The sequence below is a fragment of the Silurus meridionalis genome, chromosome 1, assembly GCF_014805685.1.
Source record: "Silurus meridionalis isolate SWU-2019-XX chromosome 1, ASM1480568v1, whole genome shotgun sequence".
Taxonomy (NCBI): Eukaryota; Metazoa; Chordata; class Actinopteri; order Siluriformes; family Siluridae; genus Silurus; species Silurus meridionalis.
The window spans coordinates 21,010,198-21,029,666 of NC_060884.1; the positions used below are offsets into that span (position 1 = coordinate 21,010,198).

At 36.9% G+C, this 19,469-nt stretch overlaps 1 protein-coding gene across 18 annotated transcripts in view; it reads right to left on the minus strand.

The window, feature by feature from the left end:
- The window catches only part of ptprfa (protein tyrosine phosphatase receptor type Fa), a 212,469-nt gene that overhangs the window by 122,004 nt on the left and 70,996 nt on the right, over window positions 1–19,469 (minus strand). For all 18 annotated transcript variants that reach the window (XM_046859634.1, XM_046859609.1, XM_046859588.1 and 15 more), the window contains exon 2: window positions 10,208–10,363. In XM_046859634.1, the coding sequence (XP_046715590.1) occupies window positions 10,208–10,301 (94 nt within the window). In that variant the 5' untranslated portion in view covers window positions 10,302–10,363. The remainder of the gene's footprint in view (window positions 1–10,207; window positions 10,364–19,469) is intronic.

Here is a 19,469-nt window from a genome sequence, read left to right on the forward strand (position 1 = left end):
TAAACAACGCAGCTTCTCGTTCACTAAAGAAAGCAACCATTAGTGTCTGTGCAAGTCTAGGCATGCAGCTGGGACCAGCACACACACACACACACACCCTCAGGGCAACATGTACATACATTATCAAGCGCAGCGCAAAACACAACTTGATGCAACCGCAACATACGCTCATAATGCATCCAAAATGAACTTGTGTAGCTCACGAAGCAAACTGCGCTCTCTGCATGAGTCTCGAATTGCTGTGAAGTCACTAAAGTGGGATTAAATATGAAATAGAGGTTCAGTATTCAAGACAGCTTGCTAATATATAAGGTTTGTCTTAAATAACATCAGCAAGACTATGAACTGGTGAGGAGGGCATGGAGACATCTGATGTAACGTACGATTACTCACTAGTTGTAATGAAAATGCTGCTGTACAAAATAATCTTTACATAAATATGTGCATTTCATATTCAGTCCTCTTGGGCATTGGCTGTGGCTTCTATAAAGAGCAATGTGAAAAATGAACCTACTTAATGTATGGAGTTCATTTGTTAAATGTGGAAAAAGAAAAAATGGTGTACGTGTTTTTGCTGTACACCTTGGGTTGCCAGACGTGCCACTAAAACATCTTTTTTTGTAAGCATTATTGAAACAGTTTCTCCTGATAGTTATTTCACCAAGGTCATAGAAAGGTCTTGTATAATTACACAATTTGTCAATGAAGAAAATCAACCCATTTTGGATATTTTAATAGCAGCCCGATTTTGACCAACCACATACGCTGCCTGTAAAGCGCTGAACACTCATGTTCTCAATATACACGTGGTTTGAGAGGCAGACATATCACACGCGAAAATTAATTGCCTGAAGTTTAGCACATTGAATGGAATATGTTATCGGTTGCACTTCTCGTTTCTCTTCTGGATGCATATGCATGAGTGGGCGAGATGCATTCTGCATGCTTTTGCATACACACAGCTTAAATTGTGTGTTTAGGTATTTACAATGTTTATGCATAATTAAGGCAGAATGCGTCCTTCTCTTAGGCACAGATAAGCAGTTCACATGTACAAAACTGCTGAACTGATTCCTACTAAATGTGCATACAAAGGAGTTAAATATGGATGGCGTTTGTGTACTGGAGTGTCATTAATCACATCATGGTCACATGATCTGAACATGTCAATCCCTTGAATAAGGTGTCTCCTTTGTGTTTGTCAGTCCCAATGATAAAGGCATGTCATGTGTCAATCAGTCTCAATAAAGATTTTTCCCTGCACCACCCGTTATTTAAGGACAGAAAGACTTTTACTACCTGCCAGATTATCTTACCGGTTTCCTAAATCCCTAAGAGTACTTCACCCTGTCTGCTCTGGATCCTGTACCTGTACCCTGTTCTGCCTTCGTAGTACCTGGTTTGGACTTTGGTTTTGTCTCTGCCTGCATTGCCCTGTTTGCCTGTGCTCAGACCTTGGATTGTTTTTGAATTTGGTTTTCCGCCCTCTCTATTGCTTAGCTGCCGTTCCTGACATTTGAACTGGTTTCTAATCTTTTTTTTCCTGTTTTTTTTTGGCTCTTGGATTTTGGACCATTTTGATCCGTGTTTTTTCCCCTGCCTCTTTTCTCATTAAAAAACTTTTTTCACCTTACCCCTGTTGCGTCCTGCATTTGAGTCCTCCTTCTAGTCTCCACCCCTGACAGAAACTGCCAGGACGGTGTTTCATCTGCCCACTGAGATTGTCTTCTTACATGTTTGATTTCAGCCATGGCATGAGATCCAAAAGTCAAAGCATTCCATCAGGAGCTGTATTTCTCCAACAATCTTCCATTATTCTTTACTAATGTAATAAATCCATACAGAGTTTTCTTAAGATGTAAAAGCAGTAAGAGTAGTAATATCCTAAGAAGTGACCTAATGAATCAGTGGCTAGAGTTTTCATGCAAATGTTTGCATAAGTGCAAACATATATTCAAGTTTTAATATCAGATATGAAAGCATCAATTGGTATATTAACACTAATCCTACCATATGGCAAGAAGTTGCGTTTTAATACTAGCATTACAATACAACATGGAACTCACAACTCCAATTAAAGTGTACTAACTGGCTCAGAAACATGTTGCATAAAGCAGAATTTTAATTAATATGACAGACTTGATATGGAATTAAGCTAACCTCAGCCAGAGCTTCACACATTACCAGTGTGGTTGTTCTGTACAGTGGGAGTGTGTCAGGAGATTATGTGGGAAAAAAAAAGAGGATGAAAAATATAATGAGCTCCTTTTCTCTCTCTCTCTCTCAGATTTTTTTCACAGTTGTCATGTGCTTTATTGGCACGATAAATGATTTTGCATTTGTATTGCCAAACAAGTACAAAGAAAGGGTAATACACAGACAGTAGAAATAAAATAAACCGAAAAAGAGACAACAGAATGAAATGAAAGACCAATAAATAAAAATAAATACAAATATAGTGCAAAGTACATACATTTAACACTATCATAAAGAAAGAAAATGAGTTGAAAGGTGTAAAAAAGTAAAGACAACAAAAATAATAATAATAATGATAATAGAATAGCAATCATAATGAGTAGCAGCTCTCTATTTATGTGTAAAAATCAAGGCTTAATTCGAAGTTTGATTCTGTCTATGATTTCTACATATTTTTTATTTGATGACCATTTTAATGAATTTTTCTCCCTCATGTCTCACTCTCTTTCTCATCAGTTTCTTGGTCTCTCATTTTCCTTCCTTTTCCTATTTTTCTCTCCCTCTCATCATTCGAATACAAAAAAATAAATAAAGAAATCTAAGCAAATTATTGCTTGTCCGTTCAAATACACATGGAGCATTGTTTCCCCTAGGACCATTATTACTGACACACCACCCGCTAAACTCTGCAAACTAAAACATAACGAAAACACAGAACAGTGCGTTCACCTTTTTTAGGGTAATTTAAAAATCGATCTTTATCATTTTATTTATGATTTTTTTAATTTATATATTTGTATTTTGATGCAATTTAGCAATTGAATGCACTAAATGGGTTTAGTTTTTACAGATATACTTGTATGCAATTTCAGCAATAAAAAAGGAAACAAATGACGTTTATTTTAAGAGAACTGTCTTATTTTCTTTTGTATATTTATTATTGCTCTTTAATAAAGAAAAAGTGCTTCTTGTGCAGCTTGTGTAGCAGAAGAGATTTACTGTCCTCACAGACATTATTGTCTAAATAACTGGCAGCAAACGTGAGTATATCCATGTACATACATGCATGTCATGTTCATGTTTTTGTCTGCTTGACAGGACCATACAGATGTGTATATTGTATTAGAGCAGTTAAAATTTGGTGTTTGAGTACAGTTCTCTCATACTGACCACTGGATTTACAACATGGCACCTCATGGCAAAGAACTTTGAGGATTTGAGAATTTAAATTGTTGCTCTCCACAAAGATGGCCTCTGCTATAAGAAGATCGGTAACACCCTGAAACTGAGTGTGGCAGTGTGGGCGTGGCCAAATGCCAGGTTGTGAATCGAGGGTGAGGCCAGGAGAGACAAGCGGTAAGAATCACACTCTTGTTGGGAATTAGTCTAAGCAGTGTTCTCTGTTGCAGTCAGCGGGGGAAGCATAAGAGGAGTGACAGAAGAGTACCTAGAGAGAGAGAGACATGGAAAGACATGCGTGTGTGTGAGAGAGAAAGTGAAGTTAAATAAAGAATTCAATTCAGCCAAACTGGTCACCGCCCCACTTTCCCATCTGCCGAACTGGACGCTCTCCTACACTGACTTACAGAACAGTGGCCAGGGTCATACAGAGGTTTTTCAAGACGGGTCCCACTCAGAACAGACCTCAAAAGGGTCGATCAAAGAACTTGAGTCCTCGTGCTGTACTTCAGGTGCAGAAACTGGCTTAAAATTATAAACACGAATGCTGCCAACATTGCTTTAGAGGTTGCAGAAGTGGAAGGTCCTCGCGTGAGTGCTCAGACCATACGCAGTACACTGCAACAAGTCGGTTTGCATGGCTCTCATTCCAGAAGGAAGCCTCATCTGAAGCTGGCTCACAGGAAAACCTAAAAACTGTTTGCTGGAGATAACCTGTCCAAGAGCATGAATTACTGGAACCATGTCCTGTGGTCTGATTAGACCAAGATGCTTGCAAAGATACTTGCTTGGCTCAGATGGTAACCAGCATGTGTGGCGACACCCTGGTGAAGAGTATAAAGAATATTGTGTCTTGTCTACAGTCACGCATGGTGGTGGTAGCATCATGGTCTGGGGCTGCATTAGTGCTGCTGATACACTGGAGTTGCGGTTCATTGAGGAAAAACATGGATTCTAACGTACTGTGACATGATGCACTCTCTCTATAGTTTTCCAACATAATTACGACCTCATACACACCGCCGAGGAAGAAAGCCGAAGGTAATGGAGTGGCCACGTATGTCTCCAGACCTGAACCCTATTAAGCACATGTGGGGCATCCTCAAGCGGAAGGTGGAGAAGTGCCATGTGCCTAACCTCCAGCAGCTCCATGATGTTATTATGGAGAAGTGGAAGAGAATCCTAGCAAAAAGCTGTGCAACTCTGGTGAATTCCATGCTGAGGAGGATTAAGGCAGTGCTGGATAACAATGGTGCTCACACAAAACATTTGTAAGATAGTGTGTGTGTGTGTGTGTGTGTATATAAGCACTATGCGCGTGTGTATATAATTTTTTTTTTTTTGTATTTATATACATTTTTTTAAGCACTTTTGAATGCTGCTCTGTACAAGGGTAAATGCCACAAATGTAATCACATTTTTATCAGTTCTAAACGTACCTTAAAATAACACTTAAGTTTTTAATACTTTAATCAACAAGGGCATGGACAAATGTTGATGCTTTATGCAAATGTATGTGTATTATTAGTGAAATCATACTCAACATAGAGCATAAACACAAAATTATCCTTGTAAAAGTAATTATAGTTTTAAATTACCTAAATCATCAGGACACCAAATGAAACTTTTGCTATGTTTCCACACGAATGGTTTTAATTCCCGAATGTGTGCATCATGGCGAATTTTGGTACATCAGTAAAACAAATGTTTAGTGGTAATAATTTATGGAGTAAACCTGGGAACCCCACTACACATTCCCATGATGCCTGGGTTTTAGGTTTAAATTCTCATGGTTTTAATTTCACCTCTTTTATATTTATTTATTTTTTTAAATAAAAAAATGGTAAAGCAGAAATGGTGGCTCCATCAATCTGCATTGTAAATTTCCCACTGGTGCATCTATCTAATCGAGTGTTAACAAAATGTGTTAATGGGTTATTAATGCATTAATTTTGACAGTTCTCATATTATATATATATATATATATATATATATATATATATATATATATATATATATATATATATATATATATATATATATATATATATACACACACACACACACACACACACACACACACACACACACACACACACACACACATGCATACACACACTTAAAGGTGCATCTCAATAAATTTGAATTAAAAAGTTAATTTCTTTTAGTAATTCAATACAAAAAGTAAAACTTGTGTATTATATAGATTTATCACACACAGACTGGTGTATTTCAAGTGTTTATTTCTTTTACATTTTGATGATCATGGCTTACAGATACTGAAAACCAAACTCACTATGCTAGAAAATTTGAATATTGTTAGGAAAGTTAATATTGGAGACCCGTGGTGTCACTCTAATCAGCTAATTAAATCCAAACACCTGCAAAGGTTTCCTTAGGCTTTAAAATGGTCTCAGTCTGGTTCAGGCTGCACAATTATGGGGGAAGACTGCTGACTTGACAGTTGTCCTGAAGACGATCATTGACACACTGCACATGGAGGGAAAGACACAAAAGGTCATCTCTAAAGAAGCTGCTGTTCACAGAGTGCTGTATCCAAGCACATTTAATGGAAACCTTGAACGTAAGGAAAAAGTGTGGTAAAAAAAAAAAAAAAAAAAGGGTGAAACGAAGCACATTCAAGAATATGAGGGGGGGACTGCAGCTGAAAACCATGCACCCATACAGACGTATCCATGGGATACAATTGACGCATACCTTGTGTCAAGCCACTCCTGAACCAGAGACAACACCAGGTGTGCAAAGGACTAGACTGTTGCTCTGTGGGCCAAAGTCGTCTTTTCAGATGTAAGGAAAAAAAATGTAGCATTTCATTTGGAAATCAAGGTCCCAGAGTCTGGAAGAAGAGAAGAGAGGCACAGAATCCAAGTTGCTTAAGGTCCAGTGTAAAGTTTGCACAGTCAGTGGTGGTTTGGGGAGTCGTGTCATCTGCTGGTGTTGGTCCACTGTGTTTTATCAGGTCCAAGGTCAACACAGAGTTTCACTTTTTGTATTAAATTACTAAAATAAATTAACTTTTTAATGATATAAAATTTTTTTGAGATGCACCTGTGTATACACATACATACACACACAAAGAAAGAAAGAGAGAGAGATCTTGAGTGGTGTGCTGTAGGACTCTGATCTCAACCCAACTGAACACCTTTGGGATCAATTTAAAGTGCTCCAATTCCTAGCATTTGGGAAAGAATGTCTGAAAAAGTCAGATGTCCCACGGTTTTCGTCCATAAATTGTAGATTTTCTGCAGCCATCAATAAAAGCTTTTATAGCTCCTCTTTATCATGGCATGATGTTTTAACACTGCTCAATTGTGTGTTTTCACACTCTGAGACAATCAGCTAATCATTTACCTGCACTTACATCAGTTAAGCCCTCAGTCTTTGAATTAGATTGGTTCCTTCCTCTGAAAGCTTGTGAAACGCAAACGTGCTTCTAAATGCAACAATGTGATCTGCTAATTAGATTGCAAAGACTAGCACAAGCACACACACTTCAAACAAAACAAGGTAATTCTTCTTCCTGATCGTGTGCATGTGTGTGCGCGCGTGTGTGTATGTGCGTGTGTTTTGCGTTTCTGTGTAATGCATTTCATTAAGACAATCCATTTCCATCCCTGTAAACTGCACTTCGATGCACTGAGACACTTTGGATCAGCACTGACTCAACCCTCATACGTTGCCATGTGCCCACTGATCTATATTAGATCATCTGGAAACCAAATAATGTCTCTCTCTCACACACACACACACACACACATAAAGGAGTTAGGAGTACACTAATGTATTTATACTGATAATACAGATAGCTCCTTTATCCATTTAGGTCTGCTGTCAGAAATTAATCTTTGCTTGGACCATATTGGACCTGATGGAGTCAGAACCCCAAGGGAGATGCATTATACGTGCATGTGTGTATTGTATGTGTGTGAGGGGGGGGTGGGGGGTGATCGTCCCTAGAGTCTAAGTTAGGGAGGGCAGGTTGGGCTCAGATGTTCATCATCCATCCTTCATACAATAAATGTTTAGAGATGAACATCTGCTTTTTCAGTTTTGACCTGGAGGACCGTGTCTAAAGCAGCTATGTAATGATTTTGCCCCTTTTGTTTTTTTTTTTTGTAATTTTTCATAAAATCTACAGATTTACGCGAGGACTCTACAGATTTACGCGAGGGGTGAGGAGAAGATTCAGGCCAAAGCACACAACAAAAACTTTCCAAAGTATGGAATAACATCCAACTAAAACAAAGAAAACAAAGAAAAAGTAATTTGTATTTTGAGGGAATATACCAATTAATTGTACTAAATGGGTTTCACAGATTGCAATTTTAGTAATACAAATTTTCTAACTTTTCTAAAAAGGTAACAAATGACAATCATTTTATGAGACCTGTCTTATTTTCTTTTGTCCATTCAGTATTGCTCTTTAATGAAGAAAAAGTACTTATAAGATTATTTTAATAATCGATTGACTAATCGGTAAAAATGACCAAACTAATCGATAGCTGCAGCCCTAATCAAATCACATTTCCTAATTGCATAAACACCCACATCTAGTTGCTTTGTCGCTATTAGTCAGTGTGTGAGTGAATGTAGCTTACTGGTGTTACGATTGTTAACAACATTAAGTATTGTTAATAATGTTAATATATTTCTGATATTTTGGCAGTTTTTTATACACAGTCCTGCTAAAGAAAGATGAAAGAGAGAAAGTGTAAGGGGAGAGAGAGAGAGAGAGAGAGAGAGAGAGAGAGAGAGAGAGAGGAAAAAGGTGAATTAAAGTGAAAGTGGATAAAGTCAGAGAAGTACAGAGCTATGTTCCACAGTGTTTCACAATACACACAGAATGGGAGTTTGTGGCTGCAGGCTTTTTGGTGAATTATTAATGTGTAACAATTTTAGGTGCTGTATTAAAAAAAAAAAAAAAAAAAAAAAAAAGGTGACGTGCACACTCTGATTCAGACATGCTGTTCTATGTTCACAGGTCAGGGACACGATAACACAAGCTGTCCTCATCTTTATTACAGCTACCACTGTTAGCTCCACTGACCTCACACAAAACTACCAGTTTATGTATTTATTACCTAGCTGCTGTATAAAAGAGATTCTAAAATGCATCTATTTTCTCAAAGGCTGCAAGAAATGTCTAAATAACAGTATCTTTTACTTCCCTTCATAATGTCACAGATATCATTAGCAAAATGAGCATGTGCTAATTTGAGACTAATTTGAGAAATTTGGAATTTTTTAGCAGCATTAGATCACTAAATAATGAGGCTTTGGCTTTGGGCTGAACATTAAAATTACAATTACTAGCTCACAATAGTAACTGAGAATTCTTTGGAAAAAAGAAGTGCTAAGCCTTTTTTTTTTTTTTTGTTAAGCTAGGATACTGAATTGCTAATGAGAACTAATGATGTTGCTTTCGAAACTTTCAAACAGTAGTGTTGTTTAGCAAGAGGCTATTCTTTGTATTCACAAACTAGCAAGAAACTTCAAATATGTACCCATAATGCACTAGGCTTCCCAGCATAATGTTTAAGCAAATAACTTTCGACTTGTCTCTTTGTTTTGTTGTATACAATGACAGTAAAGTCTCTAAATCCTATGTGGTGACCTGGTTGAGGACCTGAATGTCCTGTAGGAAGAAGCTCCCACTTAATCTCTCTGTGTTGGCCCTTCAGGGAGAGAAAATGTTTTCCTGACCGCAATAGAGAAGAGATTGTGTGTAAACCTCAGCCATCCAGAACAATGAACATATACAGTACATCAATCTGGACCAAACAAATATCGAATGTCTAACTTTCACAGTAGAATTTCATGTGTGACTCCTGTAACAAGTAACAACTGTATCAACTAACTAATAATTAATATTAATGTTAGCTGTGTACCCAATCATCTCCTTCAAAGTCTTACATTATTCCCCCCCACAGATTACTCAACAAAAAGTGTATTCTGAATCATTCTATTTTTATTAGATCAATCTAATAAAATTAGATCAAAATTAGATCAATAGAATCAAATCTAATTATTTTCATAGAAATGAGTGCGTACTGATAGATATTATATATATATATATATATATATATATATATATATATATATATATATAGCAGCACGCACTCATTTCTCTAATCTAGTATTTTCATAGAAATGAGTGCGTGCCGCTATATATATATATATATATATATATATATATATATATATATATATATATATATATATATATATATATATATATATATAGCGGCACGCACTCATTTCTATGAAAATAATTAGATTTGGATTCCTCCGTGTAAGAAATAGTTATACAACTATTTAGATAAGGAAGGTTGTACAGATTGACCTCCAAGGGTTACGTGTGTGTGTATACGAAGGTGTTTATTCTGATTGCACTATCAGACAGATGATTATCACATTAATCGGCTGTGCGTAAACATGTGAGACAGGTTATTGAGCATTTTCCACTCTCACTATGTCTTACACACTCGTGTTCACACTGATTGCTAAACACATTTCCATACTAAACAGTGTGTGTCTGTCTGTGTATGTGTGTTGTGGTAAATGGGTTTCCGCAGTGTGACCGAGGGAGAACACACTGCTCAAACGCAAGGGCTGTTATTTAAGTTTGTTTTGCCAGCAGCAGGAGATTTTCATTCTTCAACACACTAACACACACTAATGCTCTCTCCATGGAGAGACAAACACACACAAAATAAGGCGAATCCGTTTGTGCATAGGAGACTGGCTGTGTTGCTGTGCTTGTGTGTATATGTTTGTTTGATTTGTGTGCATGGTAGTTTGTGGTACTCACTGTCTCCCCGTATGTGTGCAGTCAGTCCTAGCAGCAGCAGCAGCAGGCTGGCCGCGCTGTGGAAACGAGACGACCGTGTGTGATGTGGCACCATGACCTGAGCTCACACTCTACACACCTCGACTCCTAGCAGCTCACCGCAGCATGGACGCACACCTGCAAGTGAAATGAGCAAACACACAGAGACACACACATTAAAGAGTCTGAAGTACAATTTCATGTCATCACTCACATTACAACTTTTAAGCAAAGGTTTCTTCACCAGTATCTTCTAATGTAACACAATGTTGAGGCTTTACCCACGTTACCTAAGCACAAATTTCCAAATTAAATTCTAATTCAAATCCATATGAAACAAGTTCATTTAAAAAGAATAACATATTAGAAAATCTGTGAAAATTAATCAACACTTTTTGAACAACATTTCTTTATAAAGCCTAGTAAAATTCTTTCTTTGCATATCCCAGCAATGTTAGGAAGCTGGGGTCAGAGCGCACAGTCAGCAATGATACAGCTTCCCTAGAGCATAGAGGGTAAAGGGCCTCACTCAAAGGCCCCAGGGGTGACAGCTTTATATATATATTTTATATATTTAATATATATAAAGCCTATATTACTTAAAATAATTCTTTTAAAGGTAACTTTTAAGGTATATATATATATATATATATATATATATATATATATATATATATAAAATTGTATTATATTATATTATATTATATTATACACACAGTTTATGTCAACCACAATTTTTTAAAACATATTCGAAATAATATTACTTGTGAATTCTTAACACTTCCATTTACTTACTATATTAACAGTGGTGGTAAACAGTATTTGGCATCACTCAAGATCATGCAAATGACTCCATGATGTCATTGTGCTAATTAAATAAAGTGCTTTAAGTGTAAGTTTCTCTGAAATGGCTCTCCTGGGTATTTCTAGCACAGCTGGCCTGGTCTTTAGGGATGTGTCTGTACTAATAGGCCGTTTTCTGAAGGTTGTGACCTCTGGGTAACCCCTCCCCCACCCTTTGTCTCGGCCGCTGTAAATGATTACAATGTCTGTCCTGCTTATTAACCAGGAGAGGCAATCAAGATAAGTGCAAAACGTTAACCTTTTATTGAATTAGCCATTTAACGTGGAGCAGGCAGATGCCATTTCACACAAAACCTCAAACAAAATTGGATAAAGATTGGCAGCAGCTAGTGGCATAGTGATTGACCTGTATAAATATTTACGCATATTGCATTACTGAGAATTAGTGCAAAGTCTGATACAACACAGGTCTTTACTGGAAAGAAAGCATTGCTCACAATATGAGGGGGGGGGTGGGGGGTATTCAGGGGGTGGGTGTCGGGAGGATTCCCAGATTTCGTTTGTGGTGCGTGCACTCAACCTAATTGTAGGTTTTGCCTCTAGGTAGTATATGCTTACAGTCTGATGAGTCAGTCTCCAGATTGGCTATAACTTGTAGATGCTTGTGGTATTTGTGTACATTTTTTAGCTTTGACTAATAGACTATGAGTATATAATACCTAGGGGCAAAAGCTGCTACTATGCCGAGTGCATGTTCCAATTCCAGGAATTTTTGAAACATTTCGTAGATGAGCACAAACCTTTAGTATCGTTGCTATAACAAGGTGAACCATCTTCCCTACGTGGAACTTTAACAATTCTTATTACTAGTGTACTATTTTTCACAAACATTTACTGTTTGTCAAAAAGTAAATGAAACATGCTAATGGGAACACAGTCACAACTTTATGCCATGAAGTTCACATTGTCCTATGCTGTGCTGCTATTGGTGGCTTTTATAATTCTACACTCTTCTTAATAGTACATTTCTGACATCACCAGAACTTTTTTGCTGACTGTGGTTGGACAAAGTAACACTTAAATGCCTAATTTCCATTAATGACTAAAAGTAAATTCAGCAGGAGCAAAATATCATACTGAGTAAACCTGAATTCAGTTTCTGTTTCTCAGATTAAGTTGTTTTCTAGAGAGCATAATGGCCGTCATCTTCTTAACATCCGTATTTCAGATCGATCTGACAAAGTAATGTCATTATGGGTAACAATACCTTTAGTTGTGTGGGGAGTTTTATAACGGGCAGGGAGAGTCACTGTGACTAAAGAATAAATTTTGAACAAGATACTTGTCACCCTACTATTAAATGAAAGTCCTATTGTGCTAAATATTATAAACCATAACAATGTTTACACACTTACTATGTTATGAGGGTTTAACATTACCACATTTCTAATTCCTAACATCCTAGGCATTAAACCAACCTGACAATAAACCCCTCCTTTTTCCCATAATGCTCTATGTTCAATCAGAACTTTGGCTGTGTGTGGTCTTACGAGAGCTCACAGTGTAAACACAGCACACATAAATAACACACCGTGCTCTCTTACACTATAGTGAGGGAGGCTCTGGAGATCCCACAGCATCTGCTAAGAGCATAAAAGAGGAGAGACAAGAGACAGCAAGTGTTAAAGCATGTACAACACGGCTGCAAATCTCCGCTAACATCTCCACGCAGATGGTGAGGCATCTCCCATGGTCTCACAAAGGAAGAAATAGTGGAATAAGACAGAAGACCTTAGTCATGTCTGTGGTAGTCCTACCAGGCCATTAGTCCACCTAAAAAAGTTCTGCTTTCCCTAATGTTCAATACGTTTTAATACAGTAGCATTGAACAGGAACAAGGAAACTGGAAAACATCTGGAGCTACTCAATGTGTGAGCTGAAGTTGGTGGTGGAAAGACTGCAAATGCAATTTGATTATAGAAGATTATTTTATGAAGTCAACATCAGAGGTGTACCCTTGGTGTGCGAGTTCACATGACTCTCTAACTGAGATCGGAACTCTAATAAAGCAATGGAGTTGAATTACGGCAGCGACAACTGCTATTGAGATAGTTCATTCCGGCCCTTTAACCTTTGTGCCTTACCGAGTAATGCATGCAATTATACAATCCCCAAAAGAGAAAAATCTATTTCTAAACATAGCCTCTACTTCTGCTTCACTGTGGGCCCAGCGACAGAAAAAGAATCTAACACAATTAAAAGGCGTGCTTGTTAAATACTAATAAAGATTGCACTTTGAACATCTGCATGATTGTCCTGGTTGTTGCTTAATATACATATTTGATATTCGGCACTCAAAAAGTCAATATTCAATTAAGTAAATGAAATAAAAACGGAAGCCGAAGGGCGGAAAGTGAAGAGCTTATTTAATCCGGTCAATATTATTCTTCTCCAGTTATTGCTCCAGCCACTTCATTTAAATCCCACAAAATAGAGGTTAATGCATCCATACCAGGAATTATCATCCTACTTGGCTGCAGGCAAAATGAACGAGACATTTACTTCAAATGAAAGCCAAGGCTGAAACAGTGAGAGTGGATAAAGCCACAAAAAAAAAAAAAAATTACTGGAAAATGGTCTGTAACTCACAGCACTCAAGAGCATTCTTAAAATTCTCAATTGTGTTAATAGACATGTGCTTTTATGTGCGTTACGTTTACTCATTCAGCACATAGGGTTCAAAAATCAAATCGTACAAACTATGTAATCTAAACACACAAAATGAGGTTTAGAACATTATGGTTTGATGGGGCTAGCAATATATCTAGTGTTATTGATTTAATGTCCTCTCCTCCGAGGAAAATTGGCCTTAAAGTTTCGAAGGATAAGAAGGTGATAAAGCACGCATCTCATACACTCACAGCCCTATTTTAATGTTCTTCATAATTTCTGAACAGTGCTTAAGTTCTGTGCTTCTATGTGTGAAATTTCGCTAATAAAATTACCAGTTTGTACTTAAAATATAACTGTATATTAGTGGTGAAACAGTACATAAAATTTACGGTTCTGTATGTACCTCGGTCTTTAGGTCACGGTTTGGTTCAATTTCGGCACGGTTAAAGGCAAAACTAAATTGCTTGATGGTTTTTATTAATGTCATTTATTATTATGTATAACTGTGTATATACTGTTATTGTGTATATACTGTTATTGTAGTATATGTATATTCTTTTTCATATATTTGCATTTATTTTTATTTCTTTGTTTGTTATTATTATTATTATTATTATTATTATTATTTGTTTTTATTTCTCTGTTTTTATTTTTTGTATATTCTTTTTTATATATTTGCATCTATTTTTATTTCTTTGTCTTGCTGCTGTAACAGAAATTTCCCCACTGTGGGACGAATAAAGGTTTATCTTATCTTAGGTTTATCTTATCTTATTAACATTTGTGAACAACAATTTACATTTGTAAAAACTATTTTTAATAAAATGTGTGTGTGTGTGTGTGGGTGTGGGTGTGGGGGGGGGGGTAAATTTATAAGTAGATATTATCTACTTTCCTGTTCTATACTATACAAACTTGCTTTTCGCCACTTAATATGATAATACGTTCATGTTTCGCACAGAAAAATGACTGCATTCGAAAGCCCTGTACCGAAAATTTTGGCACGAATATGTACTGTTACACCCCTACTGTGTATAATTGTATACCTTATAATTGTAAATCTTATATGGATCTGTATATACATTATGATTTCTGCACCACTGTTCATACAATGCATATATTTATAATTTAATTTGTACTTGCCAGTTTGCACAATGCTACAGTTTGGTAGATGCACAGTTTGGTCGTTATCTAAACCTTGCTGAATGCTTTATTGGTTTGAGGAACAATACCTTTGAATTTGCCCTTTTAGCATCATATCACTTTAGAACTACATACTAAAACCTGTTTAATAACTACAACTTACCCCAATGTTACACTTTTCCTCCCCCTGACAGGCATGACTACAGGCTGGCTGTTTGCATTTAGTCAATTTATGTCAATATAGATATAAATGTATAGATTCATGCAAATGTGTTTCTAAATAAAGACTATTGCACAATGTTGAACAGTTTTAGACAAATAAAAGTATTTTTCTAGTTTAAAAAAAAAAAAAAGAGTTTCTGTAAATAAGCTTTTATAAATCCTGGACACTATATATATATATTTATATATACAGCAGTAAACACTTACATTTCCTTCAACTTGAAAAGGTGCAGTGTTCTGGATTAAAGACAATAAGTGGTAAATTTTTTTTTTAACAAAGTGAATAAATTAAAATGAAATATAATTTTCTCATCAGCTCTGTGTCTCAGTGCAGCATTTATAGCTCAAGGGGTGAGTGCACGAGGACTGATATCTTCTCTTCACAGATGGGAAGCGAGGAAGTTGAGTGCTGAGCATCTCATCCATAAAGTGACACACTTTCCTCAGGGTGCATTCCTTCTTACACTTAATCCCTCCTTCCATCTGTCTGACCCGGTGAAAGACGACGCAGAACAATTCAAGGGAGAACTTAAGTAATGGTCCTGGCCACGCCTACAGGGATGTCCATTTGATGTTTGGATCCTATTTATTTTTTAAATGGAAAGCGCACACGTGCACGTGCACACACACACACACACACACACACACACACACACACACACACCTTTCCATGTTGGAGACTAATAGAACTCATGAGTAGCGGCCAGGTGCATCACTTTCCTCCACTTCGCCCCTACAGCTACACAAGCTTGCTGGATTTGTGCCTTTCAAGTGTTGAACCATTGAGTGAGATATTTGTGCCTTTAGCAAGAATGTGTGTGTGTGTGTGTGTGTGTGTGTGTGTGTGTGTGTGTGTGTGTGTGTGTGTGTGTGTGTGTAGATTTGTTTTTATATCTTACTAGAGATACATCAAATGTTACTATATAGAATTATAGATATATCTGACAGAGGTGACAATGTGTAGGAATTTTCAGGTCTTCAAAAGGAAAAATAAATTAGAACAACCAACCAACTAAAACTGCAAAAGGTTTTGTTTAGGTTTATGGAGGTTAAGGTTCAGATTCGTGTACACGATGGCATTAATTAGCTGCATTAATAACCATGTCATGGATGCATGTGTGTGTATAAATATATAGGATTTGTAAGTACCACTGTTTATGTACATGGATTTAATGGATATGTCTGTAACCTTTCCTATATGAATCTAAACACTCAGAATGCATTCAGCAGTGATTTGTTAAATCCAAAGGTTTTTTTGTATGTTATAATTACATTTTTTGTATATTATATTTTGTATATGTATTTCTTTCCTTAGTGTCTCATTTTTAGTTTAATATTTACGCTCACCTAATACATTGTTCTGTAATTACGCTGCAGTTCTCACCCCTGTACACCGATTCCATCAGTACATGGCACTTATTGCTTAGATTCTTCCTATACAACCGAACTGATTGCATTTTGTCAACCAATTCATTCCCTGCACTCTTTCACGAGTCTTCACTCTGAGAGAAAGCAGTGTGTAGCCATTTTTACAGCGGCACGGAACGCACACTGTTAAAATGCTCTTATCTCTGATAATGTGCCAACCTGATATTGTGCAAACCAGTTGTGTAGAGCTCATAAACCCATCAGAACTGCACGAGCCTCATTAACACACGCCATCAACAACATGGAGCAGGAACAGACGAGCGTGACCTTGATCTAATCCTGAGTAACGGATCCTCGTCTTCACCACACTGTATTCCAGATTAGAGAGCTCGTTTGAACACGCTGCTTTGGGCTAGAGGACGCGATTTGGTTTTAATCAGGATCATGTGTCCATGGGGAAAGGTTGAAGCAAGTGAGAGCGAAACAGAGAGAAACGGAAGGAGATAGCGAAGGATAAACAGAGAGTGAGCAAAATAGAAAAGGAGGGAGAGTAAGAGGGAGTGGGCTATTATATTGAAATAAAGTGTCAACCAAAAGAATTAATGGTGCAATTGCACTAAAAAAGAGCTGAAAAAATAGGTGATGGGACCAGGCTACATGGAATAACACTCACTCACACACACACATGCACACACACCCTACATTAATCTCTTCCACTCTCCGTCTGGCAGCTGCTTCCATTCGGTTCCCACATGCTGTAAATGTTTGCCTAACAGGTTTATTGGTGATGCTGTATGAGCCACCAAAACATTTTGCTAATTTCCGACATGCTTACACATTGCCTTACTGCAAATCAAATGAATAAGCATGGCCTGAGCGGCACTCTGACACCAGGGAAAATGATTTACATGCCATTAAGGTAAAGGGAATTCATGTAAAAGGGGAAATGAAATTGAAATCAATCCCCTACATCATGACACAAAGTAATAATGGAGATCTAAAACAATAGCAAATTCAGAGATAAGCAATAGGGCTGTGAAAGTGAGCTTGGGAAGATGATTGCAGTAAACTTTTAGACATGAAAAACTCTTCCTGAGTTGGGAATTTTCTCTTTGAAGTCTGAGCAGTCTGATGAAAAATAAATGAAATATGATTTTCTGGTTAGCAGGAATGTTCGATGTGTAGTGTTTCACTGCAGTATAAAACAAGAGAGAAAAAACTTAAAGGCTAACAATTTCAAATATTCATTAAGAAATAAAAATGGTCAGAGGAAATTTGCTTTCAGTTACAAGCCGTATTATTGTTCAAAATGAGTAATTTCTTTTGTTGTTTTACTTTTGTTTTTTCAAGTCTGAAGTGCATTGATGAAACAGGTTTATATTTTTAAAATGAGTAGCTAAAAGAATTGGCTTTATTTTGTCTGTCTTTTTGTCTGTGAAACAGGTAGAAATACCAGAAATAGCTGGTGTTTATTTTATCTTTGTACAAAACATTTTTTGTAGCGGTTCCATTTTCCCATATCTCATCTGCACTCCAAACTGTTCACATGCACCTGGTATTAAAAAGAGAACTCTGAGCAAATTGAGAGCTTTTGGGGACACCATTTCCATTGTTAACACTGATCATCACTGCGGTAAAAAAAAGAAGATCTGGTGGGAATTTGAACATAAATGCTACATTCACACAGTGTCCTTAATAAACCTACACAGGATAATCCATAATGAGGTTTCTATAAAAATATCTAACTCGATACAGTAAGTATTGGCTAAAGCACACCAAACTAAGTTCAGCTGCATTATGTTTGGAAACAATTCAATCAATGCTAGAGAGTCTTTTGGACAAACCTTTGAATGTACTTGAGTGGCCTAGTCATTGCCCAGATTTTAATGCAATAAATATCTGTCAATAGACCTCAATATATCAATTCATCAAACATCTCCATATAATCTGAGTAAGCTAAAGAGGCTCTGCCATGGGAAATAACATAAACTGCCCAATCAGGTTCGCAGTTACGATAATAAATATATGACTGAATCATATTGTATCAACTTTGTTCCCGGCATAATAAACCAGGAAGTAAATAACATTTTTGATTAGGGTTACATTGTAAAGGGTTCAACGAGTCTTCAGTTATTAGAATAAGTTTGTTTGTGTCTTTCGAATAGTAATGGACACACTTATAAAGATTGGAAGTTTCAATTAGCACTCTTACTTTCCACATAAAGGTTCCTGGTGTTTTTAAACATGTAACAAGGAATCCTGTGTGGTCATTTGGTTACTGAATGACTGCATCTGCCACTGAGACTGTGGCCAAATCCCAAAAGTCTTTCCATTCCCATGCTACTGCTCAATTCCAGTGCTCGAGTGTTTTACAGCCCTATTCAGACAAATCCAAAGCCTCCATAAACCTGTCGCCATGCTCAACGCACCAGACCGAACGCTGATCTACAGCCTGCTACACCATAATGAGTTAATGATTAGCCAAGAGTGACCTGGCCTTCTACTGCACTGACTCGACTCAAGTCTGTGATAGACTGCACGTAGAGCAATGTAATTCCTCCACAAGATTCAAGCACATAAACTACACTCAACAATACGATTTATAATGACAGAAAAATCTCTATCAGCTTGCTTAACAAATCAGAAGCAGCCATAACACTGATGCTAATGGCTAGGCCAAATAAAGATCTTTCACACTCATGTAAAGACACAATAAATCTAGATTATAGATAGATTTTCGACAAATGTGCACTACTGTTTCAACTTTCAAACAGAAATCAATCCAGACCAAGTCCTGGTAAATAATGTTACAGGAATGTAGTGTCCCTAGAGTCACATATAAGGACATTCTCACACTTACAGTGAGAAGCCAGGATTTACTGTGAACAAATGATTCCAAAGTGAAAGTGTTCGGTTTAAATAAATACTTGCATGATTGTGGAAAAAAACAACTCTTCAGTTCAACATTAGAACCTCATTTCAATTGTGAAGCATTGGGAGTGACAGAACCATGGTTTAGGGTTGCTTTGGTGCT